This window comes from Pollicipes pollicipes, unplaced genomic scaffold, assembly GCF_011947565.3.
Source record: "Pollicipes pollicipes isolate AB1234 unplaced genomic scaffold, Ppol_2.1 Scaffold_5724;HRSCAF=6776_pilon_pilon_pilon, whole genome shotgun sequence".
Taxonomy (NCBI): Eukaryota; Metazoa; Arthropoda; class Thecostraca; order Pollicipedomorpha; family Pollicipedidae; genus Pollicipes; species Pollicipes pollicipes.
Window position 1 is genome coordinate 44,094,183 of NW_023596746.1, and position 27,827 is coordinate 44,122,009.

The window sequence follows — 27,827 nt, forward strand, 5'->3', positions numbered from 1 at the left end:
GTCTGATCATGAAGCTATATCTGCAGAACGCTGACAATCTTCTTACTATACGATGCGATAGCTTGCAAATTAGTTTTCTGCCGTTTTTGCAACCTGAGCACGCAAAGTATCAACAGATGTCGCCGTCCGAGTCAGCTGTTACCGGAACAGGGCGATGATCAGCAACTGATAGGTGCTCTCGTGGTCTTGTCGGTGTTTACATTCGTATATGGCGTCTGTACGGGTCAGTTTCGTGGCTCACAAAGCAGCCCGGTGAGCCATATGCTCCTTGCGCGGGCCAGGATCAGCCGCCTGATCTCGCCGTCCTCGCTGTGTGATGTTAGCTTTGGCAGGCTTGCAGCGCTGAACTGTCCTCTTCGCCACCAGACTGCTCTCGCCGTCCTTGCTGTGTGATATCAACTGTGGCAGGCTTGCAGCGCTAAACTGTCCTCTTCGCCACCAGACTGCTCTCGCCGTCCTTGCTGTGTGATATCAACTGTGGCAGGCTTGCAGCGCTAAACTGTCCTCTTCGCCACCAGACTGCTCTCGCCGTCCTCGCTGTGTGATATCAACTGTGGCAGGCTTGCAGTGCTGAACTGTCCTCCTCGACGCGCGGCAACTCAGCTGGAAGGCAGGGCACCCGTGTCGTGACTCGGCTTTTGAGACACTCCGCCTGAAGGACGGGCACAACAAACCATAACTCAGCCTGTGGACTGCAACGCACGACGCGAGATAGCTCGGTAGTACCTCTACGATGTCAGGTCTTGGCACGTTCTCACGCGGTCCCTACCGGTTTCCACCATTCTTTCTTCATTCTCGTTTCATTCTGCATCGGCGCGACGCCCCGTTCATCCGGGGCAAGCCACGTACGCCACATATGGGTGCTATGGGTGCTCCTGACGGGGGCCCCGTCCGAGCGCCGAGCACATACCCCAAACTGGTCTCTGTGAAGGCTGGGCTTCAGCGAAGGAGCCCATGTGCGCATACATTTATACACGACCGTTATCCACTTCCCTTCATCCCTTAGCCCTGAAAGGCTTATTGCTGGTCGAAAAGGCTCTTATCGAAACCAAGCGAATCCGTACCGGTAAGACACCAGTTTACAAAACATTGGCCAGACGGCGTCATAACGGAACCTCACGCGAGAGAAGTCCCGAGTTGCAAGGATCTGACCACATGCGAGGTCAGCTACCACTTAGCAGGCGCCACTGACACTGCCCGGCTGCCGCGCTGCGGTATTGGCGTGCTCTCTTGGACCGCTAAATAAACCGGGCGCCATGTGCTGCAGCCGACGAGCACGGCTTTCACAAATTGACGGATATTGAATTACGGATGCGTCGGCGCAACCAGCTGAGTCTGGCTGGCCGCTGTCTGCGCTTGCGAGATAGCGTGACTCCTCGTATCGGATGTTTATCGCTCCCGATACCGCTCCAACTAAGCTATCGCAGCGAATGGTCCTGCTCCTCAGCCAAACCTTCAATTGGATATGCCACTGACGCAGTTGTCCACGTTTGATGTTTTGCCGTCGAAACATTTTTTCTGCTTGGAACTGAAGTTGAAATGGAGTGCTGCCACTGCGTTTAACCACTCCATCGTTCCATCCACGCCAACTAGTTCCACGCCATAACTACAACCCTAGATTACGTTCAACAGCCAGCAAGAAATGCACAAAGTATATCCGTGCTCAAGCATGAGTGGTGTAAATCCCTTTACACTGCCGCGTAAAGCAAGCGCCGAGAGTGACTCAAATTAAGCAGCGCTCTGTTCCGCATGTTGAACCCGATTCAGCCATGATTAGGACGGCTGATCGTGATACGCATGGTAGTGCAGCAATAGCTACAAAAAGCTCCACGGCACATACTTTTTCATACACTACCTTTCCATGGGTGGAAGCATTACAGCGGTGCTCAGTTTTAGGCTAAAGCAGGGCCAGACGGTTTTTCAGCTTGGCATAAAGTTGTATAACTATAAGACCAGGGCATAGTTTCGCAAAATAGGTTGGGAGCACTGAGCAGTGACAAATTACGCAGCCCAACCACAAACACACCACCAAACTCCCTCTTCCTCCTCTCCTCGAATTTGATTCACCTTCTTTTCGAAGCTCAGCGGGCGGCGGGTGCCCCAAATGAAAAGTAAGTTTTACTACTGTACGACAGAAAATGGGAACTACCAACGTGTAGCAGCAAAAACTACAAATGAAAGGTGCGCATTCAACAAAATTAACAAATAAAAGGTGCGTATTCAACATGCCGGCCATGCCTCATAAACCAGAGCTTATCCCATGAGGCCTAGCAGACTTCCGTTTACCTTTGCATCATGTTCTTACAGGTTTTGAACACGTTATCTTATCAAAACACTCAGACATGTTCAGCTAGGTAACGGGCCTCATCCCCAATCACGCGTTTGCAAACGAATTCGTCTCCCGCAAACGTCGCCACATTTCTAAGTGGAGCTCGCCAAAGTGTCTGCACTGCATCAGTCCGTCGTACCCCTCCCCTCCAGTTCCAGCTCTGCACTGCATCAGTCCATCGTACCCTTCCCCTCCAGTTCCAGCGACGAGGCGCATCTGACCGAGTCCGTCCCGCGGGCTCTGTATGCGGCCTGCGTCGCGCGAGCCGTCGCCATAATCCCGCCCCGTCCTGCGTTTAAACAGCCGTCAGCAGCCGACTGGCCGGAGCGCTGCGTGGGCTCTCCCATTCGCTGGCGGAGCGGACGATGGAGCTCAACCGCGCGGCGTCGACACCGACGCGACGACGAGCCACCAGCGCGCGCGCACCGCGTCGCCGACGGCGTAGAACTGACTGCACGGACGGCTGCGGAGCGCGCGCGAGGGGTACGAGCACGAAACACGAGGGCATCCGGGCACGAGGACATTTTCGGCGAACGCGCCGCGTCTCTGCGAAGCTGGCCGCCTGACGCGCGGAGGACGAGACCGGCGAACGTTGAGAAGCGGAAGTCGCGGGGTCTCCGTGTGGGGAGGGGCGGTGCCCGCGCAGGGGCGATGGCTGGTCTCCGGGGCCGCGTGGAAGGGTCACCGCTGGCGGCCAGGGGCGGTGCCCGCGCAGGGGCGCTGGCTGGTCTCCGGGGCCGCGTGGAAGGGTTACCACTAGCAGTCAGGGGTGGCGCCCGCGCAGGGCGCCAGCTGGTCTCGGAGGCCGCGTGGGAGGGTCACCGCTGGCGGCCAAGGGTGGCTGCCAGCCGCTCCCGCGTGCCGCTGTGATCCGGCCAAATAAACAGACGGCGCGGCGGCCGGATACGAAAGGACGCGGGCCGGAACGGAGCGGCGCCCGGCGGCTGCTGACGGGCCGAGACCCGCGGGCACACCACCGGCCCGGCGGGCTTACCCCGGCCAGTCGCCGCGTCCTGCTGATTCTTGTGTCGATCTTCCATGAGTGAAATTTTAACTGTAACCAGTGCCTATGGTCCAGCCGGTAACTGCACTTTTCTTACCCGTTGAGATGCAGTTATGCTAATCAGGTTTACGACAGCCCATTTCGCTTGATGTCTAAACATCTCACGTTACGCGGCTAAGCACTTTGAGGCATGTCGATGCATGACAGCTACTTGAATTCGCGAGATGTGCATGCGTCTCAACCAAGTCAGAAGACTGTCTGCAATATAATTGAAGTGAACATGCAATGGGCATCCGTGCAGTGTCTCACGGGGTACTTCCTTTCCTCCTTCCACTCTATCATACCTCTTATAGTCATTCTTATTTTTTGAATGAATATTGACAATTAAGAATTAGAGATGTGCGCGTAAAAACGAATATATCATGAACATGTAATGATGCTTTATCGCATGTCATAGCTTTTGCGGGCTTGCGACGCGGTAAGCTGGATATTCGGTGAAACTTCTAAGCTGTGCTCTCAATTGGGGAATCTTAAAGATGTATTTGCAAAAAAATACAACACGATACAGGCGCCATTTCAGCTAAAATGTTGCAAAATAGCATGAAATGCGGCTTGTGCTTTCACTACGCAAATCCATAGCAGATATCTTATGCAGCATGTGGTGTCTATCATTGCAGCATATGATGTCTAGCATTGCGGCATATGACGTCCACCACATGAAGTCATTATATACCCCGCTGCAACCTGGTTTCAGTTGATACGCACAAAAATCCGAGTGCTTTTTTTTTGCTCTTTGTGGCATGGACCCAACTGTCCCGCTTCTACAAATGTGGTGTGTTACAAAGCTCTGCGTTTGCAATATTTTTGCCCTTATCGTGTATCTTTGGTAGCTGTAGCTAACCAGTGGCCGCGGTACACTATGCCACTCTGGCGACATCTACCGCTGTTATCGGGCGCGACGTCAACACCTTGTGACTTTTCAGGCTCTTGAAATGACTAGGTCTATAGACAGAAGAGGGAAACTCACTGGATAAAGCCGGTTTTGCCTCCGAGAATGTAATATTCCTGTCAGCTGATCTAACGTTAAATTCTTGTTTCAGACGCAATCCAGATACCCTGGTGAATTAAGTCAACAAAACCTACGTGAATCCTCAATGGATATGACGAATCTCACACCTCAGAGTACCAGGAACAACATAACTCACCCATCGCATTTCGGATGTGTTTGAAGTTACGTCATTTGACACTGGACGTGACAAAGTCACATCACCGCACGACACACCTGCTGAAGTTCTGCTCTCCTGGTGCGGTTGTATCTACTCATTGCGCATTTGAAGGCTACTGTGTTACTACCTGAAAGTCTCAAACCTCGTGCATCTGGCGATGGCATGTGATAAAGCTGACGTCTGTGCTAAGTGGCGGCGGTGAACCTCACCTCTGTGCTAATCAGGAGTGGCGATGCTCACCTCTGTATTGATCAGGAGTGTTGAAGCTCACCTCAGTGCTACTGATCAGGAATGGCGAAGTTCACGTCTCCGCTGATCGGCCGCGGTGAAGGTCACATCTCTGCCGATCGACTGCGGTGAAGGTCACGTCTTCACTAATCGGCTGCGGCGAAGTTCACGTCTCCGCTGATCGGCCGCGGTGAAGGTCACATCTCTGCCAATCGACTGCGGTGAAGGTCACATCTCTGCCGCTCGGCTGCGGTGAAGGTCACGTCTCCACTGATCGGTCGCGGTGAAGGTCACATCTCTGCCGATCGGCTGCGGTGAAGGTCACATCTCTGCCGATCGGCTGCAGTGAAAGTCACGTCTCCACTGAGCGGCCGCGGTGAAGGTTACATCTCTGCCGATCGACTGCGGTGAAGGTCACGTCTCCACTGATCGGTCGCGGGGAGGCTCACGTCTCACCGGCGAGCCCGCGGCTCGTGGCGACTGCAGCCAGCGGCCATGTACCACGGCGGAGTGCACAACGCCGGCGGGTACGGCCTGGAGGGCGGCGCCAGCGGCGGCGGCTACTTCCCCAGCCCTGTTTGCGTGCCGCCGGCTCACCAGATCTTCGGGTTCTCTCAGATGGCGGCACAGAGTGCGCAAATGACCGCGCCGGCTGGCGGCGGCGCGGCCGGAGCCAGCGGAGGGTGAGTGCCGAGCGACGGGAGGAGTGCTGGGCGGGTGGGAGGAGGGGAGGAAGGGATGTGTATCGGGCAAGGGGAAAGAGGGGAGGTACGCCGGGAGAGGGAGAGGAGGGAGGTGTGCCGGGTGCGGGGGAGGAGGAGGGGTGTGCCGGGCGAGGAGGAGAAGGAGAGGTGTGCCGGAGGAGGGAGAGGAGAGGAGATGTGCCAGCGAGGGGTGAAGTTGCGGGACACTGGGGAGCCCGGGCCTCATAACCGGAGAGGTGGGTCAGCGGGTACTTGAACACTGGTGCGGGGCAGATCAGCGGAGTGACGGCAACGCGGTCAGAGAGGGGGGGGGGGGGTCGCCACTCTTCATTGCGGTCGCGCGACGAGAAGAAGTACGACCCTAGCTGTTGAAAGCTCGAGAAGTAGGAAGCTCTCACTGCCTTCCTGATGAGAACGCTTCAAATATTAGCAGATTATTTGCAATGCGGCCATTGCAGAACAGCATGATGTCCAAGGGTGCTGATAACGTAGTGGCTGATCTGTGCGTCTGGGACAGAAGAAATGCGGGGTTCGATTTCCCGTGGTATCCTCCATTCCTGCCAGGGTGAGAGACGGGCGACGCCATGTAGCCACAGCAGCTGAGTGCGTCGTAAAGCCCCAATGACATCAATGTGGATGTTCCGACCTAGGAAAGGGGGGTGGGGATGTGCACACTAGAGAGCGTGCTGATGATCAGAGGACGTAGACATGCCGACCGCGTGATGCTCGCAGGCCAGTGGATGTTGATACGCGCATCACGTCACGTGGTGGCTGGTGTCGAGTATTAATGTTTGCATGCGAGCGATGTCGCGATGTCACCACTTGTTCCCATGCCCTCGGCGCACAGTACCAATTCTGCATCACACACGGGGCTTACCCGGTAGGTGGTGACTTCGCACCACCGATGTCATGCCTGTAACAAGCTCCTCGCCGGTTCCAGGTGGCAAACAGTGGCGCCACAGACCAACTCCGACAACTCACACCTGGCGGTAAACTTCGGCGGCTTTAAGTTGGGCTCCGGTCGCGAGATGACCCAGCCGACCATGTCGCAAGGTTTCGGCGGCTACAGCTACCCGGCCGGCAACGTCAACCCCTGGGCGTGCAACAACATGACGGGCCTGCAGACCCTGCAGCGCGGCGCTTATGGTGAGGAGGGAGGCGGCTCGGAGCCTGCTACTGGCGCTCAGCGCTCAACTCATTATGGCTCCAGACCGGAATGGATTACAACTGTAGTGAGACACTGCATGCTTCAAGGTTTTGATAAATATGACATAAGTACGCTGGCGGATTTATAACGGCGCTACGTAGTGAGGTGTTTCATGGTTGTAACTGAGGCTATATCCCGTTGCAGACTTTCGTGAATGTGTCCAGTGCGGCACAGTGACCCAGTCCTGCTACCCTGACGGCACGGGTCACTTCCTCTGTGGCACCTGCTTCTGCAGTCCCAAGTGGAAGGGCATTTCGCCAGCTCGCCTGTACAACGCCAGGCGAGGGGTGAGTGTTCAGGTGCAGGTGTGTGCCGCTGAGAACGAAGAGAAGCTCGCATCTTGTGACGTCATGTCTGATTCCCACAAGAATGAATGCTTCATCTGTTCTGCATTTGTTAAAAGTGACTCCTTATGCCGTAAAGGTTGTTCTGCAGTGTTGTCTGCTTCTGCTTAAGTAAAGCAATATCCGTGATTCCTGTTGACATAGGCATGACGTCGCCCTTGATTTCCCTTGACATTGGCATTGTTGTTCGGTAGAATCGGCTGGGTTGAGGGCTTAGCCGATATAATGAAATGCCCTATCACCAAATCAGATATTTGCATGAATGTGAGTCGGTTTATCTAGCATCAGTCTATTGCACGCACGCACGCACGCACGCACGCACGCACGCACGCACGCACGCACGCATGCACACACACGCACGCACACACGCACGCACGCACGCACGCACGCACGCACGCACGCACGCACGCACGCACGCACGCACGCACGCACGCACACACACACACACACACACACACACACACACACACACACACACACACACACACACACACACACACACACACACACACACACACACACACACACACACCTGCTAGTTCGAACCTGTTCAAGCTATACGGGTTAGCGCAAACGCTTCCATGTGAGAGAAAGCAACCCTCTCATAATGATTGCACGCATGACCGTCTAGCCAGACAAGTTGGCGCTGCTAGGTGAGCCGCAGCTGAGACGTCACTGAGTGTGGGGGAGAAGGGTGGTACGCGTGACGTTATCATCTGTCAAACAATGGCTCCAGCCGTCTGAGTCGTCTTTCTGGACTAGCGGGGGAGCGGGAGGAGCGAAAACTGCCGGCACACCAGCGCCGGCCGGACCTGCCGACAGAGCGCTGGGTGGCACACGAGGCCGGCCTGCAGACAGCGCCGTCCCGCGCCGCTCCGCCCGGCTAGGAGTGCATCCGCGCTGCGCAGTTGCACAGCAAGCCACCACTGCTCTTTTGACGGTGGTTTCCAATCTGGAAAATATGGGTGATTCCGAAAACCGAGTCTTCTAACGAATCGAAGGGGACGTCGATTCGGGAAATTGTTGTGCTGGAAAAACATAGGAATCCAATAATGACGCTATAACTCAACTTTCTTTACATTACCATTTAGGGCCTTTATAATGCCTACACAATGCGGCTTTCTTAAAAATGGGTTTTTCATTGCCAAGCTATTATCGTTTTCTTCTGTGTATTTCCTTCATCATGCCATGTTCTGACTTGGAATTATAATTGAACGGGAATTGCAGGTCAACTTGTCGTATAATGCTCATCAAATTAAAATTTAGTCCATAATACGCCAGAAGGCGCTGATAAACATCCAGTACCTTGAAATATGTCATACTGAAGAGATTCACGCATTATTTTGTGATCAGCACCCAAGGTGACTCACGGTGAAGTCACGATGGTTTAATAGACGTTGAGGGTCTTGCGGATGTTGCCATGTCATTCCGGTGACGTGAAGCGGCTTTTAGACGCAGCACAGTGTTGGAAGGAAGGGGAGAGGAGGGGGCAGGCGGACCCAAAAAGCATATAAAATGACCCCTTTCATCCTTTCAAAGGCTATGGTGTTACGTGTGAGGGCTGAATCAAGGCCGTTTTACCTGGCGGATCCGGAACTCGAGGTCGGAATCGAGTCGTAATCGGCTCCACCATGCACAACGAAAGACCGTGCTTCCAGTGCGCCGATCTCAATGTTATGCCAAACTTTAAAAAGCCATAGTAGCACGAAAAAAAACAAAAATATAAAAAGCACCTTTTCAGCCGCATATATTAACTCGAAACGGTTCCCCAAGGCTTTGCAGGGCAGGATGCATGACACTGATAATGGTCACCAGTCATGTCAAGCTCTGTTTATAGATGACTGGTTCTAACGTCGCCTAAGCAAGTGTTGTTGTTGCTTTGTTGTTGTTTTTTTGTTGTTTTGTTTAACGTACCATGGGCGACCGTCCAAAACCTAATAGCAGACAGTGAGGCCACTAAGTTCTGGGCGACCGGAGGTACTATAAATCATAGAACCTGTCAGTGGATAGCATACACTGAGGCCACCGGAGGCCGCCGCAGGTATTATGAATCAAAGGACGTGTCAGTGGATAGCGCGCAGTGATGCCACCAGAGGCCGCCGTAGGTACTGTGAACCATAGGACCTGTCAGTGGATAGCGGACAGTGAGGCCACCAGAGGCCGCCGCAGGTACTATGAATCATAGGACCTGTCAATGGAGCCGACAGTCAAGCCACCAGAGGCCGCCGCAGGTTCTGGGAAGCACAGAACCTGTCAATTAAGAACCTGTCTGACATCATTAGCCGTTAGATGTTTGATGGCAGCAGCCCGTGCAGTGACTTAAATTTTTTGCTGCATTGCCTTAACCCTCCAGCCTCTGTTTCGTGCGCGGAAGTAGAAGCATCGGCTTGCCTTCATCACCACGGCTCGACCCCTGTGTTTCAGTCGCCGTTCGCCAGGCGTTTCCATTCCATGTGCACCAACTGCGGCACCACGCAGACAACGCTGTGGCGACGGAACGCAGACGGTCAGTACGGCGATCACGCGGTGTGGGTGCTCTGCGCCCATCGGCCATGTGGACACTCATTACACAGCACATCTAGCGGTATAGGCACACATTGACCGGCGCTTCACACGGGGTGGGCACTCATTGACCAGCCCATCGCACGGTGTGGGCACTCGTCGGCCAACGCACCACGCGGTGTGGGCACATTGACCGGCGCTTCACACGGTGCGGACACTCATTGACCAGCGCATCACGCTGTGTGGGCACTCGGCAAGCGTATCACGCTGTGTAGGCACGCGTTGGTCAGCGTATCACGCTCTGTGGGCACTCGTCGGTCTAGGCTTCAGCTAGTGTACGCACTCGTTGGCGAGGGCAGCGCGTTGTGTGGATACTCACCGCACAGGGGATCACGCAATCTCGTCATTAGTTGGCCAGGGCATGAGGCGATATGGGCGCCCGTTGGCCAGTGTCGTATGTAACCCGGAGACGCCAGCGATGGGCGCGGCGCCTGGCTTTGGCATTGGTCAGCCCGTCACCTAGCATCAGTATTCAATGATACCAGCCGCTCCTCGGCTGCTCCTCAGCGTCACCAGCCGCTCCTCGGCTGCTCCTCAGCGCCACCTGCTGCTCCTCGCCGGACTCGTAGTCTTTTGTGTCTTCAGATCCCTTGAGACGGAACACAATTCTCTGTTTATCACATGATCCGGGACCTTCTTCAGCTCTGTTCATAGCGTGGGACCCTTGGTTCTGTTTATAGCGTGGCCCGTGAGACCCTTGGTTTTGTTCATAGCATGGTCTGTGGGACCCTTGGCTATGTTCATAGCGTGGTTTGTGGGACCCGTAGTTCTGTTCATAGCATGGTCTGTGGGACCCTTGGTTTTGTTCATAGCGTGGTTTGTGGGACCCTTGGTTCTGTCCATAGCATGGTCTGTGGGACCCTTGGTTCTGTTCATAGCGTGGCCTGTGGGACCCTTGGTTCTGTTCATGGCGTGGTCTGTGGGACCCTTGGTTCTGTTCATAGCGTGGTCTGTGGATAGCCTTGGTTCTGTTAATAATGCAGGCTGCGTTATCATGATCAATGCCTCGCGTGTCTTAGGAGGAGATAGCGTTCAAAGGGTATTGAATGAATTCATTGCCTTCAGACGTCCCTCTTCGGCAATTACGACGCATTTTATGAATAAGCCCGTGGTCGACAGCCATGACGTTTCTGCATAAGCCAGTGTGTAACAACAATTTCGGCCCATCGCCAGGTGAGCCGGTGTGCAACGCCTGCGGCCTGTACTTCAAGCTGCATGGGATCCGTCGGCCACTCTCTATGAGAAAGGATGGCATTCAGACCAGAAAACGGAAGCCTAAGGGCAAAAAGAAAGATGAAGACAAAGAGAAGAAAGACGGCAAGTCAAGCAGCTGAATCATATTTAGTTTTTTATATTTTGTTTTGCATCACCACCATGCCCTTCGTTTTTCTACCTCTCCTCGATCTCCTCTTCTTTTTTCTATTTTCTCCTCATTTGCCTCCACTTTCTTCTTTATCGCTATTATCTTTGGCGTCGATGGTTGTTGTTCAATCTGTTTTGTGTAGGCATGTGCTTTCGTTAAGTATTAATTGTAGGCTACCAAGTAAGAACCAAACTTGTGTTGGACTGGAGTTGAATCATGAATCGGCGCATAAGGTTATCGTTTTGGGTTGGGTCGTGAGCTGAGTCGGCTCACTAGGAAAAATGCCGCTTTGAGTCATGAGCTGAGTCACATTCTTCGACAATTTCACGAGGTGAATCATGAGCCGATCATTTCTAGCAATGCCGTGTCAGTAGGTCATATTGCCCCAATGAAAATGGCCATGTAAGGAAGCAAAGCACGCCTAGGCAAATGAACAGACTATTTCAAAGTGTAAAACGAATAGCATGTGGCATTAGTTATAAAGCATTTTGCAAAATCAGCATAGATTCGTTATTGTAACTTCCAAGCACCAAACACGATATATTCTATCCTGAACTTAATGTTGTCAAATCTGCGCCAGGAACCAGATAATATTTTATGGTACCGAGTTTAGTGCACGTTGCATGCTATGTAACTAATGGATTTGGTTCGTATGTGCTAGGTAGAATGTGCTAGCCTAGAGCTGAGACCTGACGGGGCTAGTTGGTAACATGTTACAGGAAGGTATTGTTCGCTGCGCTGCATTTGCTAGGCTCAAGCTGCAAACTTGCTGGTGGCGGTCAAATACCAGTCCGATAAGCACCGGTCCTGATACTGCAGCCCAGCGAATCGAAGTGTTTATCGCGTGCTGCACTAAGCCACGCCTCTGAGGGAGGCTACCCGCGCCACCTCGCCTTCTTGATTGGTCCAGCTCCTGCCAACTCACCGATCCTTTTTCGCTGCAGAGACCAGCGCCGGCGCCACCAAGAAGAGCACACCAAGCTCGACCGCGAAGACGGAGACTCCGGTCTCCGGCGGCTACAAACCGGCCGTCGCGAGCGCCACCTGCGACAGCCGCGTGCAAATGATGCTGCCACCTACAGTGAGCGCGCCGGCGGGCGGTGCGGTCGTTCCATCATCGAACGTCGGCCATAGGTTTCCTTTCGCAAATCGGCCTGCCGGCACCGGCTACGGTTCCACATTCAGGAAGTTGCTTGATACGGACGTGAGGGACATTTCCTGAGGGCCAGTTTGCGCCTCGTGGCAGGGTCAGCGCCATGGAGTCGTCCTACGTCACTTTGGCGTGTGGCGATTGTTGAACGTATTTCTTGTGGGGAACTGTTTTCTTGCGTCGTTTCCAGTGCCTTCCAGGGAAGTGATATTATTTGATCTGAGTGTGGATCTTAATAGTTGATATTGGCTGGTTGAACCGGCCACAAACTCCGATGCAATAGATGGCCTTTGCAACATGATGTTAGTTTTGTGCAATGTGCATTTTAGGTCATTGAGTTTAAGCATTTACCGTACTGTTACTGAACTTCGTTCAAACCCAAGAGAACTCCACTGGCATTGGAGGGATCTGTAGTCGTGTTGATCTAAGCATATCCGTGCAAGATAGATGTAATAAGAGCCTAAGGTAAAGTGATTTGAATTGTCTCCACTCTCTGCATCGGAAAATATATTCGCTTGGCAGCGCAAATGGAATGGTTAGAAACGCAAAGGTTACCATTACCTTCCGAAATTAAATTTATTGCCCACCCACCGAAAAAATTCATCCATCAATCCGTCCTTTAATCCACCGCTGAATCCGTTCGATATCTCTCGGTGCATCATGATATCTCAAGCGTGCGGTCGGTTGCATGTTTTCATTGCGGGATCACACACACTTAAACGTCAATCTGCCAATCGATGATGCATTTGCGATCAGATACAAGAAACACGGCTGTGTACAATTGATAGCCATACGACTGTCTGATAAAATACAAAATACATAGACGGATCTATGCGCATATCCACATAGATGTACGCATGCAATTTCACTGCAAACGTCTGTTCTGCTACGACATCATGCATTTAAAAGTTCTCCTTTGTGAAGGACAAGCAACCAATGTAAAACACTGGCATGGACCGCATGCGAAGCTTAAACTTTAATCGCACTGGTGGCTTCCCGTTAACGTATCCATGGCGACAGGAAGACACTTTGGGATCGTGACGGTGTCAGTTTCTCCCCCGTGGTTCAGTCCGGCGGCAGAGTCGGTATCAACTGAGGCCGTCCGCGTCAGGCAATAGGGCCAGTGCTAGCGCAGATGTCCGCCCTAGGGGCTGAGACATTTAGATCTCGTCACGGCATCCACAACAGTGGCGCCCTTTTGGTATTGGTGCCGTGGTGGTACTAGTATTAATCGACCCAGTTCAGAACGGTTACGGGGTTGGTGCTACCCACGACATCCTGGCTGCTACATAGTCTACCAGGATGCTCAGACAGAACGACGATGGAAGTATTGAACAGGCCGTGCACCACTGGAGGCTGATGTTTCCACTCAGTGGGCCTATAGTCTTCCTTCCTCGGCATCCTGCCGTACTCCACTGTCTGAGTTCTGAGTCCCGCAGCCAGCTGTTCTGACGTCGCAGTTTGTACAGACACATCCATCAAGAGCAGGGTTCGGCGACACCCGCCCACGAAACTTTCCGACGCGCGCATCACCGGTTGCAAGTCTCTTCGCGACATCATGTTAGCCAACTTTCCACATCTCTCAGCTTCCATTGACGAACACGCCGCGGCGCCACCTGTCTCTTCACCGTCACCGCACGGCCGCCTCCACAGCCGGTCGGTGGCGCGCCGGCGCCGGTATGACGTCACCGGCACGACGTCACCTCACTGTCCGCTGAAGCCGTCCAGCGGCAGTGCCGTGTCCTGCAGTGTATACTTGGGTCGACACACGCAGCCGGACTCGACCAGCACGTAATCTTGCCCCGTCAAGGTAACCGGTCCCAGCGGAATCACCAGGAACAGGTGCGGCGTGTACGTCTGCACGCACTCGCCGTGCAGCACGTCACACTGTTCCGACCTGCGGCAGTGTCGCGCGTCCAGTCATGGTCACGCACTGGCGCGGCTCAGGTCAAGGTCACCCACTGATGAGGTCAGACCGAGGACGCGCAGCATCATCGGTAACGTGGAAGTTAAAAGCTGTCTTGAGTGATGTGGGTCGGGGCGCGACATAACTCATAGACTTAGGGACTGCAGGGGAGGAGGAGGGGTCTGCAAGGGGACCATGGCCCGCTTTTATAGAATGTTTGGCGTAAACCCCAACGAAAGGAAAGATCACAAATCAGAAAACATGGAAAAAATCGACTTCAAGATTAGTATGATCTCCCCACTTAGTGAGACGTTGCTACGCCACTGACCCAGGTCAAAGACAGTGGTCTTCACACCTAAAACTCCGCTCACCATTACTGTCAACATCACCGTTATATCGTCGTCACCGTCACCGTCAAGGCAGGCATGCGGGTAATCGTGATAGCTGAAACCCACGTACTCCACCACTCACACACACAGCCCCAGTGTTCTTCTCTAGGGAAACACGCAGAGGAGAACCACGCGTCTTGTCCCCAAAAAGAGGGAATTTTACGGTTGCACACATTCCTTTAAATGTTGTTGCACAACATAATGATGTGAGCTCTTACAGCGAAACACTCTCCATCACCTTCCCCATGGCACAGCCCTACAACGTAACTCTGATATCCCCACCGTTACTTCGGTATCAAACTGAAATGGCTGCCTCCCAAGCCCAGTTCCAATTCACGGAATGCACGCACGTTCTACAAGCTTTTCCAGTCCGCCGCACCACCCCGTCCGCCTGAGCCCCGCGCTACTCACTCGCAGACCTCGAAGATGACCTGCTGCAGCAGGTCGGGGAACTTCTGCACGATGGTGACCGGCTTGCCGGACGTGAGCGACACGCCATACATGGGTGCTGTCGTGTTGTAGCGCGTCTTGCAGAGCCGCGCCGGCGGGCCGGCGCACGCGGGCTCGTCCTTGCCCGCCGTCGATGCCGACTTGTTAGTGTTTGGCTTTGACGCAGCCGTGGTTGATGTAGCGCTGGTGGTGGATGTAGCGCTGCTGGTCGTCGTCGTGGTGGTTTTGGACGTGCTGTTTGACTTGATTTCTCGAGCTGTAGGTGAACAGTGATGATAAGAGGCTCCACGCGTCTGCTTTGTCATTGTACACTCTCCAGTGTGAAAAGGGAGTGAGATGCTCGGAGTGCACTCCCAGGAGAGGAGTGTAAGGAGTGGGCACAGAGCCTTAGGCTGGCAAGATTCACTTGTCCTATCGTGGTTATATCCAGTGGCATGCATTGGAACCTGATAGACGTTAAACTTCCCGTTAAATGATACACAGTGATGTCTCAGGATAAACACTTCTCAAACCCACCAGTTCTATGTAGCAGTTTTGCGTGATGATACCCATACTGCAGTGCGCTATACTGGTTGAGCAGCTCTTTTCTTATATCTAGTGGGTCTTTGGTGTGAAATAGCTTCCTTCCTCGCCTTTTGGGAGCCATGCTTCTGGCGATAGCTTCCACTTCTTCCCTGCAAAATGTCATCCATCACCACTACAGCCGCATCGTTTGTGAACACGCCTACTGATATCAGCGTCCCAGCATGGTTTCCGCTTCTAATGGCATATCCAGTCACGTGGCGTGAATCCCAGAAACATTTGCCGGATCCCTGTGGGTTAACTGACGACCCAAAAGGTCGATCTTGGATCCCGGATTGGTCTTACCCAAACATGTTTCTCGGGCCTTAGAAAATCATTCGCTCAATTCGAAAACAAAATATAAATTCAAGATCATTCGCGACTAAAATTTATAGCCTAAACTGGCGCTAGCAAAGCCTTTCACAAACCGAACTGCAAAAGTCTACAGTTCGACATGCCCTGAACACAGACTGCCGTAAACCAATAAGTCGGACTTAGCTCCCTCACTGTCGAGACCGGTGAGACTGGGTCATGCAGGTCGCCCCCCCCCCCCCTGCATGCGACCAATAGACGGGGCGGGGGATGCTTTGTGACATCATTGCTAGGTATTGTGACGACAGACAAACATCAGCATAGGATCATGGTGAGGATCAGTAGGTCATGTTGTAGGGCCGCACTACATTCTACAAAACAGTTGTTTGATTATAACCGGGTTTCTTAGAAAACTGACCAGAGATCACATTTGCAAGAATTTTTGAATTTCATACGATCGAGCTAAGCTATGCGAATGTCAAAAAACAGGAAGCGACAAGACCAGGGGTTTGAAGCCGACAGCACGTGCACGCCCATGCCTCTAGGAGGACGCATATCCAGCAGGAGTTTGGACGGGAGGAAGCGCCACAATTTTCAAAAATCCATTTGAGACTTAACACACTTAACCAACTTTGTACACGTGTTTATTGGTCTTCAGGGTATTAAGATCGGGCAGCTTAAAATCTTAGACGGATCCTTGATTCCAGAGTACTCTTCAGAAAAATTATGAGAGCGTTCTTGGCTTCTTAAGGTTTATTCTGTAAAGCAACAAACTTAACCAGACACCCTGGTTACATTTTTTAGCAGCTTCGTTCAGGATGCTAAAAGATCCTCAAGCAACATTTCAGAGCTCGATCCTGTATGGACTGGAATTCGGGACCCGAGATCCAGGCAGCAGAATCCAGGATTTTGCTGAATCTTTGCACGTGACTGGATGTAGCCGAATATATGAATATATTCTGACGACTATGAAATAAGCGTCAAGCTTTTTAATGCGACAACGTATCAAACAGCAAACATCGCCCAGACAGAACGCTGACAGTCTCTAGCCACTCCTCGCTCCTCCTTCTCTAGCATCTCTTGCTCGATCTCTGCTTCTCTCCTATCTCTCCGTCGTCTGTCTGTCTCTCTTACGGCTTGTATCTGCCCACCTGGGGTAGAGGTGGCCATCCGGGCCGGTGCAGTCCAGGCTGGTCAGAGCATCGCCCCAGAGGTTCGCCATCCGACCGCCGCCTGACCTACCACACTGGGCCGCCATGCCGACACCCACCAGCTGCGGCGCGACCAGAAACAGTGTCAGGTCACAGCGGACACACAGAGACAAACAGGCACACAGACACGAGGCAGCGTGACCGCCGCCCGACCTGCCAGGCCGGGCGGGCTCCCTCAACCACATCATATGCATCACATCCAGGAGCTGTCAGGTCATGCCTCACGGCCACCGACACACGCACACACACACACACACACACACACACACATACATACGCACACGCACATGAAAAAAACAAAACAAGGCACACGCAAACGTTGTACTACCGTCGCAGGCATGACAATTTTAAATTACAGTATCGCCTTGAATTTCTAACAAGCTCCTGTTGTTCACACGCACAAAATATCCATGCTGGCATAGACATGTATCCGGGATATGGAAGGGTGCAGAGTGGTGGCGGCAGGGGATGGCGGGCGGAAACACATTCACTCTCTTTCCATGAATCACCCAGACTTATCGTGTGACTTTCGATTATTTCAGACATCATCTAAGTAACGTTGATCTCCTATAGCACACAATTATAACACAACATTCGGATAGTCATGCTCATCCTCCGATCAACTGGATCAAAAACTGACGTCTTCTTCGGTGATGACCGAAAAATGATGGAAATTTACTGGGTTGTTATGGATTGATAAGTGAGGCAAAACGGCATTGCGTCAACATGCATGCAATACAGTGTCATGGTAAAACTTTTGCAAACAGTGGAGCGGGTGCAAGTTCCATCCGCGATAAAAGAGCAAAGGAGCGGGTGCATGCTCCATCCATGTTAAAGGAACAGCCCGTTCTTTGTTCGCATCATGGCGTCGAGTGCTTTAACTTCGTCCTCCCCTTCTCCTCCTCACTCAGTAGTAGCCCTATTCTTACACCTAGGACAGATATACTGTGTAATAAGCCATAAAGGGCCCACATCTATTCCAATCGCATTTCACAATTTGGCTTAAGAGGTTGAAGGCACGCAATGAAACAACACACGTCCTGGGAAACGGTGCATAAAACAAACATCAGCATGTCATGCATCTCGTACTGGAGGCCAACGCAAGCAGCGCTGTTTGCAGACTAGCTAACGGGGACGGTGCACTGAGCGGCCTGCGCTGGCCGCGCCACCAGCGCCTCGGGTACACCTTATACCAGCTGAAAACGGCGCCAGTGTAATGGTGCGCCGCATGCGCAGTACACTTATTTTTGTACTTTATTTTCCGGCCGGGTGGCGAGTCATGAGGCCCTAATTAGTAACTCATCGGGACCCTATTTTTTCGCACCCCTGCTGCGGTCCACTTTCTCGGGCCGCGCCAAGCATAGACTGGGGCTACGCGGTCCGCTGCCGGCGCCGCCTTCCCTGCGGCCGGCCTCGAGCGGCGTCCGCGCAGCTCGGCACGCCGCGGCCACCCGACCGCCCAACTGACCGCGCTCGTCCGGCGTCGGCACGGCGGGCCGACAGGCTCCAGTGGGCAGGCGGACGTGTTGGCAGGCCGGCTGTCAGACCCGGCCCGGCCCAGCGCGGTCAGCTGGCGTCACCGCCGGGGCGGAGCGGCTCTCGGGATGACGGCCTAAGCAAGCTCTCGCCATAAGCGCTGCGCGGACCGGCTCTAGCCCCGCCAGAGTCGGCTGGCCCACGCGGGTAGCAGTCTCGCTCCTTCGAGGGTTTGGAACCCAGAGAAGTCGTACTTCTCGACTGACACACGCCACCGGCAGAACCCTCGCCCACGCTCACTCAATTGGAGGTAACGGGCCGAGCAAGGCGTACTATGCATACGCATATCCATGATATGCGTACTGCCCATCTGGGCGGACGAATCACACAATCCATTTTTGAGGAAAGACTGGCCGAACCGGTGTCTGGCACTGACTGGACCGATGTCCGGTACTGGCCTGCGCGTTGTTTGTTGCTGGTCGGACTGCTGTCTGGTGTTGGTCAGACAGTTGTCTGGTGCCGGCAGGACCCGTGTCTGGTGCTGGCCTGGCCGCTGTCTGGCGCTGCCAGAGCCTGTGTTTGGTTCTGACCGAGCCGCTGTCTGGTGTTGAAAGGACCTGCGTCTGGCGCTGGCCCGGTCGCTGCTTGGCGCTAGTCGGACCGCTGTCTGGCGCTGCCAGAGCCTGTGTCTAGCGCTAGTCGGACCGCCGTCTGGCGCCGCTAAAGTCTGTGTCTAGCACTAGTCGGACCGCTGCCTGGCGCTGGCAGAGCGGGTGTCCGGCCGGCAAATTGGCACATCATTCGACCGTGGACAAGTCGGTCAGAGTGGAACGGAGCGAACAAAGGCCTCATTGTGGCCAAACGCCGGCGTGATTCAGTGGCTCGGAGCGGCGCGGGAACAGCGGCAGCGCCGGTCGAAAGCCAGGCGCAGCTAACGAGGCCGATGTCACACCCCGCCGGCCGCGGGCATCAGCTAACCGACGCGGCAAATACCCTGTTCCCGTTGCAAAGTCTGGCATACCATTCAACATGGAAACTTTGTGGCTGTAATAACTGTGATTGAGTCGTACCGGGTGGAGTCAAGCTATCTACGAGCATTGGCGAGGGTAGTTTCGTCTAATGACAAAGATGTGCTTTGTAACTGCCCCTAATCCACGCATTTATTCCGATCTTGACTACAGGACCAAACGACTTCAGACGATAAGTTTGCACTTGTTGCACTACACGCTATAAATGCGATGAGTCTGATCCGGTCATGATATGATAATCACGGTACAGCATGCGGCCAAAGCGGCTTGCATTCGACTCGAGAGGATAGTAATGTGCTTGAGTGGTGCAGCATAGCCTAGGACAACTAAAATTGCATCTAGGCACTCGCTTGATTAGCCATTGGTCTATAGGTTTTTATTGCCGTGCTTTATGAGCAATTCTTCATGTAAAAAGCTCGATGATATCGGAAAAGTCGTGGCGTATGATGAAGTCGGGCAGCACGGGCGCGCGTACACTACATTGTTTTACTGACGAAATGATTTGGCTAGTTTACCTTCCTATTATATCTTTCTGCAATTATGCTAAGACTTGTGTCTGTCGAAGGTGCTTATGCACGTTTTTCCGCTGTCTTTTTTATTTTTTAACCATTTCACTCTATCTTTCCCCTAACTCCTCTCTCACTCGCCCTGTCTCGTCTCTTTCTCTCTCTCCCCTCTCTCCCTCTCTCTCGCTCTTACTGTCTCTTTCCCCTCTCTCTCACTCCCTTTCTCTCTCTCTCTTTTCCTCTCTCCATTCCGTTATCATCCCTCTCTCAATCGATTAAAACCGATGACAACCGGATCATTGAGAGACAGCTGATCGCATTCACACGACCGGAAGTCAAACTGGGGATCAACGAAGAAAGCATGCTATCTGCGGACTCTGATTTCCCAAATACGTCACGCTCTCAGAGACGTTGTACCGAAGTGAATATGAATATGATATAAAAACCTTATTTATTTGCAAGGCCTAGAGCAGCACACCAAATCCCAACACAAATAGCTGATGGCGGCGCAGCCCGCGGCCTGGTGGCCAGCAGAGCTGCAGCTGTTGGCGATGCCGTTCATTCTCGGCAAGTCCACAAAGATCACATTAGACATGGTTTTGACGGCGCGACTATGGTGCCACTTACGACGAACGCGTCACGTCGTCCCACTGCGGAAGCGGTTAGTCTAAACACCCTATAAAGCATGACCACGAAACTGGTGTCCGCCGAACTTTTCAGAACGCTTTCTGACCAGCAACGAACTGAATGAGTATTCGATCAACTGACAGAACTGCAAGTAGTTTCTCCATGAACTAATAAACCATGAAAGGTATTGCACAGCAGCAAACTTGAGATCAGCTGCAGCTGCTCGATCCGTCCCCCTATATACTAGAAGTATATAGGGGGACGGATCAGGCAGCTGGCGGATACGGATAGGAGGCAGGAACATAGCGGGGATTTGTTTTGTGTGGCCGACTAATTTCTAATACATCTCGCTTAAATCACGATTTATTTCATATCTTAAACACTGCATGGGCGTATTAGTGTTTACACTTACTTGAAAAGACCAGAGGCGATCAGTTTGACAGCGTTTCTCAAACGTTACGCATCGATTAAAAAAACAAGGTAATCGTAGATTAACCACAAAACGTATCACATGGTGCAAATCTCTGCGGCCGTGATGGTAGATCTGTAACACACCACTTCCAACGTGCCTGGCTAGTTCTTGAACATTCATCGATCTCCAAGTGTTGTCAGCTACCCTCCTCACTGTAGCATATGGGCGTGGCATCCCTGGTAAGGCATTTGGCCGCTGACCCTCCGCCCGAATTAATGAGAATGTTCTACATTTGAAGATCTTGAAGCAAGCATCGAATATGATGACATAAGCTTACTTATAACTGGTGACATTCTTTTAAGTGGAAAATGTTGCTCTCTGCAAAACATTTTCTCCGTTCATCAAACGTGCTCATCGATGCGCCCTTGGTTGATTACGTCATCGTACCTTACACACCATTGATTGAGAGCCAACTGACGACCGTTATGTCTGAAAATTACACTCACAAACGCAAAATATGAACGACTCGGCTATCATATTTTTTATCTTGACCGCCGTATGGCCAATATAATAGCAGGATTTGAGTGATTTTAATGTAGCGTCATGAATGCCTGGGATATCTTAAAATCTCCTCGAAATAGTCTGCACATCTTCGCAGACGTGTAGTCCGGAAACTAAAAGAGCCAAGGCCTTTAACAAAAGCAGGGCAGTGAACTACGCTGAATGATCAGGAATGTTTCACATTTGAAGATATTAAAGCAAACATGAGATATGGTGGAACAAGTTCATTTCTAACCGTTGGTATGCTTCTCAAGTGGAAAAGACTGCTCTAGACAGTACAATTATTTGTTTAGTAAATATCCTCCTCAATGCGCCACGCTCGGATTACGTCATCATGCCTTGCACAACACTGGTTGAGAGCCCAGCGACGGCCATTGTATCTGAAAATCGCGCCCACGAACGCCAGATATGAACGCCTCGGCAATTATATTTTTGTTGGCCTTAATCGCCGCATAGCTTATGGAATGGCCGGATTTGAATGTGTGGGACGTCATGAATGCCACGGCGACTTTGAATGCTCATCCCGGTATGCCTTTCCCCATTTTCGCGGGCGTGTACCTCAGGAACTAGAGGGGCTTGGATCTTAAGAAGGGGAAGATTATGAACAGCACTGGAAGATTTTCAAGATGACTGCTTCAGTTCAAAATTCCGCATAAATGTGGAGCACTCCCTTCAATGGGTTCGTGCCTGACGCATGGAAGCACGCGTTCTCACCCTGTTATCAAAGACTGGCAACCTCAGCGATATGTCTAGCATTCGCCGACTTGCGGTCGTTCCCCTGTCAAAACAGTTGAAACGTGTCGCTCAGTACCAAGTCAACCGGCATCTTAACGAAACCGACTTGTGCTCACACAATCAGCATTGCAACGCACATAATAGTCTTGTAACATAATTAGTCACAATCTTGCACGGAAACAGCGCTGACCAGAGTCAATGACAAAATTTTGCTAGTTATGGACTGAGCTAAAATTGCTGTTTGTTCTTACAGATCTCCCGAAATGCTTCGACGTAATAAACCACGATTTCATGATTGTAATGCCTCAACAGTGCAACATAGACGCCAGTTGGTTAAGAATTAGCTTAGCGCCCACGCTCAACATGTCAAGATCCAGTGCTAGCAAGCAAGGTGCACCCCCTACTCATATGACATCACTATTTAATCATTATCAGCCGTGCTCACACGCTGGTTCAAACAAAGACAACCTGTACAATTTGTACTTATCGTGTAGAAATACCATGAGATAATATCTCTGACTGATTTGCACATTAATATAGAGCCAATACAGACTAGACTCACTCGACTGCATTTGACTCAAGGAGAATGCTTCATGAATTCCGAAAATCGAACTCCGTTCGGTACATCATTCTCCGCCACAAGCGAAAGCAGATCAGTAAAAAGGTCAGGTTAGTCACAGAGGGATATTTAACTTTGACGCGTACATTGCTCCTCTTGTAGGAAGGCGATCTGCACCCTCAGAGCATTCTCGCATACACAACTCTCCACACCAGCTGACATCATACCTGACATGTCATATACGACTCTCCGCACCATCTGACGTCATACCTGACATGTCATACACAATTCTTCGCACCAGCTGACTTCATAGCTGGTATCGCACACGCAGCACTCCACACCAGCTGACGTCATAGTTGGCATCGCAAGTTACTTAGTCAATTTATCCGGTGCAACATTTCAATCTATGCAACCATGGGGTCGTTTCGCAAACTAAAGTGGCGAAAGACTGGGGGTGCTGAGGAGGAGGGGGGGGGAGTGGTTGCACCTTTCCTGAAAATTTGCAAAAGTGAGCTCTCTGGACATGACCCATTTTCTTTTCCATTGTTTGATGGAGGGGAGGCGGGGCTAGACTCTTCTAACTGAATACGAAATTATGTCTCCGCACGCAACTAATGGTCAAATACAGAAGCCCTCCGAGCGAAATTTGTGTGCAATTTTGTGCTTAAGTAGTTAATGAAACGCATGGTCAAAAGGTATGTGTCAAAACACAATCATGTATCCAAAGCACGGACTCAAGCATTTAAAATGGCCCAGTGCCGGTAAGCTCACTTTGTAACATCGTTTGTGGCCGATCAGGCAAACTCTGGTCACTGACCATCCACCCGGGGTTGGAAGCCATCTCACACCGCTTCCCACCATCACCACAATGCGTGGTGCCATGGTCACGAAGCTCGAGACCACGCACCAAAGCCGCCACACGCAGACTATGCTTCGATGGCTCCGATGCACATGACTGTCTGTTACGGAAGCTTCACCGGCCGACCCGAGGGGCTTCAAAACTCGATTACAGGATGTACTGTTGGAGGACATCGGCTACTTGTCCTGGACATGTCCGGTCACGTAGTATCGATGTGCTCTTGCACTGTGGTGATCATACGCTTTTGGCGTTCCATCAGCCTCCATGTTTTATTCTAATGACCCTGGGAAAATCCACTAGTCGTGGATGAGTGTGCAAATTCCTCTACATACCTATCGATGGGGCTGGCAGTGGCGGGGCCGGTAGCGGCCGGCAGCCGGCCGACCCCGCTCGTACGGCGGTCGCACCGCTGGAAATGGGCCGGCGGCCCAGTACCCTACTTGGCCGACTGGTCGCGGCGGTCGGCCGTTACGCCGGTCCGGCTTCCGGAGCCAGCTGGGGAGAGCGGCGGGGGGGGGGGGAGGCGTTCGGATCAGAGGCGCTTACGAACGGCTGCCGGGATCACCACCGGGCCATCCTGATCTGTTCCCGGCCGGCGGAAAGGTCGTGTCCATGGGCGGAGAGTGCGGCAGGACTCGTGTGTCAAACAGCGACATCAATTTGGATTTTAACTTGCACGGTTCTGACACTTTCGCCTTGGCGAGCTGCCCGTTACAGTCACTTCACCACACCGAACTGTCTCGTCGTTCCTCATGAATAGTTGTGATGGCGCCTACAGCATCAGGAGGAAGTAGAACGACACGGCAGGAGTCATCGGACTGACCGGTGACGGAGCGGGGTGGGATGGTTCTGGTGCGTGTGCGGGGAGTGAATACGCATCTGCGTGACGAGCCTGCAGCAGGCGCACCCCAGCACGTCTGACCGTGCTGAGCACAAGACGCGGCGGTGAGGGGTGACGGCTGCGTTGGACGCAGGGAGTGCAGCAGTCGGTCGGAGCGAAGCCCGGCACCCGCGACGGCTCCCCCCCGGATCGGACGTCCACCGGCCTGACCCGCCTTCAGCGCTAACGGTCGCCGCTCGGCGCTCGCTGACGTGGACGCGTCCGCTGCTCTGACAGAGCCGAGCAGAGGCGAGTAACGAGGCGTCCGCTCCCGCGGAAACACTGGCGGAGCCGAACAAAGGCGAGTAATGAGGCGTCCTCTCCCGCGGCTGTTCTGACGGAGCCGAGCAGAGGCGAGTAATGAGGCGTCCGCTCCCGCGGCTGCTCTGACGGAGCCGAGCAGAGGCGAGTAATGAGGCGTCCGCTCCCGCGGCTGCTCTGACGGAGCCGAACAGAGGCGAGTAATGAGGCGTCCGCTCCCGCGGCTGCTCTGACGGAGCCGAACAGAGGCGAGTAATGAGGCGTCCGCTCCCGCGGCAACACTGACGGAGCCGAGCAGAGGCGAGTAATGAGGCGTCCGCTCCCGTGGCTACTCTGACGGAGCCGAGCAGAGGCGAGTAATGAGGCGTCCGTTCCCGCGGCTACACTGACGAAGTCGAGTGGAAGCGAGTCACGGTGCGTGCATCCCGCCGCCACCGGACGGAGACGGCTGAACGAACGCGGGCGAGCGCCATGACACGTGGACCGAGTCAACGGCCTCCGATCGGGCCGCTGTGAACGACTGGTGAGTCAGCCCGTTGAAAGATTGAAGGACTGTGCCTATCAAAAGCCGGGTTTAAGTTAAATTTGCAAAATATTGACACTTGTTCTCAATGGGGCTGTGTGTGCTTTTTTACCACGAACTTTTTCCCTGCCCTACCAATAATCGTACAAAGGTTCGACTTCTCACAGCCCTATAGATAATCTATGCGGTAGCGGTACTTTTATCATGGTCGTGTTTTGATTCATAGCGTTACGACTGGGGAAAAAAATATGTAGCAATATACAAAGATGAATGCCACACTTACAATGTTACGTTAGTCTGTTTTTTTTTTTGTTTTTTTTTTTGAACGGAGGAATTGTCGTTTGGAGTGGGGATTTTTGACTCATCTGATGATGAAAAATGAAAATAAAGAGTTTGACAGAGCCAATCCTTCCATCATGCGCCACGCTGGTGTGCTCTGCAGGAGATCCGTGAAATGGTTAGAAGTATCAGTTGGCAACGATATTTTGGAAATAAATTCTGGTCTTGGTGGCCTTTTTATGAGAAATCGCCGCAGAAGATGACGGTTTTTACGTAATCATGCCAGTAGCAGGTGCACTAGCTGTCGTTCGTCTGATATGACGCAATAACTCATGTCCATATTGCGAACAGAAGATTGGTGTCCTGCAGACGCATTGCTATCTAATGTACGATATACGAAAATCACTTAAATTGATAACATGAAGAAATGAGTTGTAAAATCGTAGCCATAGCTCATCTGGGTCCAGCATAAAGTGCTACGAAATTCTTTTTATAACCATAGTAAATTTGAATCTAATTGCCATAGCATCTTGAATCCGATGGTTTTGTCTGGCTGATAAGTTATCATCCCAGTAAACGAGAATTGTTAAACGTTCTTCCGGTTTCAGCATAAACGCCTTTTGAATCCATCGCAATATGTGGATTAATCGCTGATCCAGAGGTCAATATAATTTCATAGGAGCTTTGCAAGCCAACCAAACAGGTCAGCTAGTGGAGGTCACTCACCGCCAAGAACACTCCACCCACAGCCGGCTGCATGATGACCCGCTTCCGCGACGCCCCTGACCGGGTTCTCTGCGCTCCCGCCCGCCGGTCACTGGCACATAGCCTGCGCGTGCTTCCGCAGAATCGACGGCCGTCCGCGCTCCCGTCCGTCAGGAGCCTACAGCAGAGCAGTGCCGGACCGGGCGGAGCGGAGCCGGGGCGGGAGCCGAATTCGGAGCCGGGCAGGAGCGAGCCGGAACGTGCGCCACCGCTGAATGCCGGACCGCTTGTGCGGGCCGGCGGCCCGGCCGGCCGGGCGGCACCGTTACGCGGCGGTGGCGCGCGCCGTCCGATCTGCCAGAAGATAGGGGGCTCTGTTTGTCGCCACCGCGCCGGCCCGCGGCGCGCGTCCCCCTGTTTGCTGCGCGACCGTATCCGAGATTCCACTGGCAGGGTAGTCGCTGGCTGGTTGACGGGTTTTTGTATCGTGGTCTCGCCAGAACCCGGTCAGGATGGGGTCATCAGCTTGCACGGAACGCTGCTGGAGATGCGTTCGTGCATGCGCGTGCGAGTGTGGGCTGGAAAATCGTTGCTGAGTGCGGGGAACAGGGGCATGGTAAAGCAACATATCGGAGCGACCGGCGAGCGCATCGCCTAGCGACACCTGCGGCCGCCGGAATTGTTCAGTTGTGAGTTGCATCAGCCTGGTGCGTCAGCAAACCGGAGTTCTTTGTTCTGACCCTGAAGACTAGGTCACCAAACCGGAAATGAGCCAGTCGTTTCTATCACAAATATGAACACAGGCATCACTGATAACACTGTCCCAGTGTCTAATGATCACCGTGCTATCGTGTAAAGGGAAGGCAAAGCCAACGCTAGGCACACACGTGAGGACACGTCAGGGTCGGAATCAACTCCAGGGGCTGTTAGTCAGGCTCGGAATCAACCCGGTGGGCTGTTAGTCAGGCTCGGAACCAATACCGCCGAAGCAGAAATAAGCGCAATGAGTTTGTCCGCACATATTCTGCGCAGATTATCTCTCATTCATAGTTGGCCGTTGCATCTCCTTATCGGTGACATTTCAAGCTTGCAAAACGGCGTATGCACCAATATTTTGCCGCAACAACAATTCCTTTCGCTCCCGTCTTAACTACCTTTGATCTGAAAAAGTATTGGGAGTTCGAGGACTACAGATGCCACACAATTCGGGTGGTAGTGCTCACGGAGCGCAGAGAACAACTAGTGGTGGTCTCAAGGGATAAAATGGTGTGTATGCTTATCGATAGCTGAATGCATGGACGGCCTGTCAACCGGAGCTGGCTGTCATGGTCTTCTGTAGTGATCGGTGCGATGCTACTTATCAACAAAGCCGTTCATTTGGTCCATCGTAAACGCCAACGCTTAATCTGGTGCTCTAAGTAAGCTCGACGTGGCAGACCGTCCAGAAAAAGCGATTTCTGGAGACAATGGA

General features: G+C 52.7%; 2 protein-coding genes across 2 annotated transcripts in view; one reads left to right on the top strand and one right to left on the bottom strand.

The window, feature by feature from the left end:
* LOC119102547 (transcription factor GATA-4) overlaps positions 1 to 12,644 on the top strand; it is a 51,309-nt gene extending 38,665 nt beyond the window's left edge. The window contains exons 2-7 of the mRNA XM_037225937.1: positions 4,433 to 5,469; positions 6,431 to 6,636; positions 6,842 to 6,984; positions 9,466 to 9,547; positions 10,777 to 10,920; positions 11,911 to 12,644. Coding sequence (XP_037081832.1) covers positions 5,282 to 5,469; positions 6,431 to 6,636; positions 6,842 to 6,984; positions 9,466 to 9,547; positions 10,777 to 10,920; positions 11,911 to 12,188 — 1,041 coding nt within the window. The 5' untranslated portion in view covers positions 4,433 to 5,281 and the 3' untranslated portion in view covers positions 12,189 to 12,644. The remainder of the gene's footprint in view (positions 1 to 4,432; positions 5,470 to 6,430; positions 6,637 to 6,841; positions 6,985 to 9,465; positions 9,548 to 10,776; positions 10,921 to 11,910) is intronic.
* Positions 12,645 to 12,838: 194 nt separating this feature from the next.
* LOC119102548 (uncharacterized) lies at positions 12,839 to 26,632 on the bottom strand. Its single transcript, XM_037225938.1, has 5 exons — positions 26,378 to 26,632; positions 16,886 to 17,007; positions 15,378 to 15,535; positions 14,823 to 15,117; positions 12,839 to 14,013 (listed from the first exon to the last, which is right to left on the bottom strand). Exons 1-5 carry the CDS (start codon positions 26,408 to 26,410, stop codon positions 13,821 to 13,823), a joined length of 801 nt encoding a protein of 266 aa, XP_037081833.1. The 5' UTR covers positions 26,411 to 26,632; the 3' UTR covers positions 12,839 to 13,820.
* Between the last annotated feature and the right edge of the window lie 1,195 nt (positions 26,633 to 27,827).

Bases quoted from the DNA above. Each gene is read 5' to 3' on its own strand.
- LOC119102548 (XM_037225938.1), bottom strand. From the start codon at position 26,410: ATGCAGCCGGCTGTGGGTGGAGTGTTCTTGGCG. The intron at 15,118-15,377 runs GTGGGTTTGAGA...GTTCACCTACAG, and splicing joins AAAACTGCTACATAGAACTG to CTCGAGAAATCAAGTCAAAC. The intron at 14,014-14,822 runs GTGAGTAGCGCG...ACACTGCCGCAG, and splicing joins GTCATCTTCGAGGTCTGCGA to GTCGGAACAGTGTGACGTGC.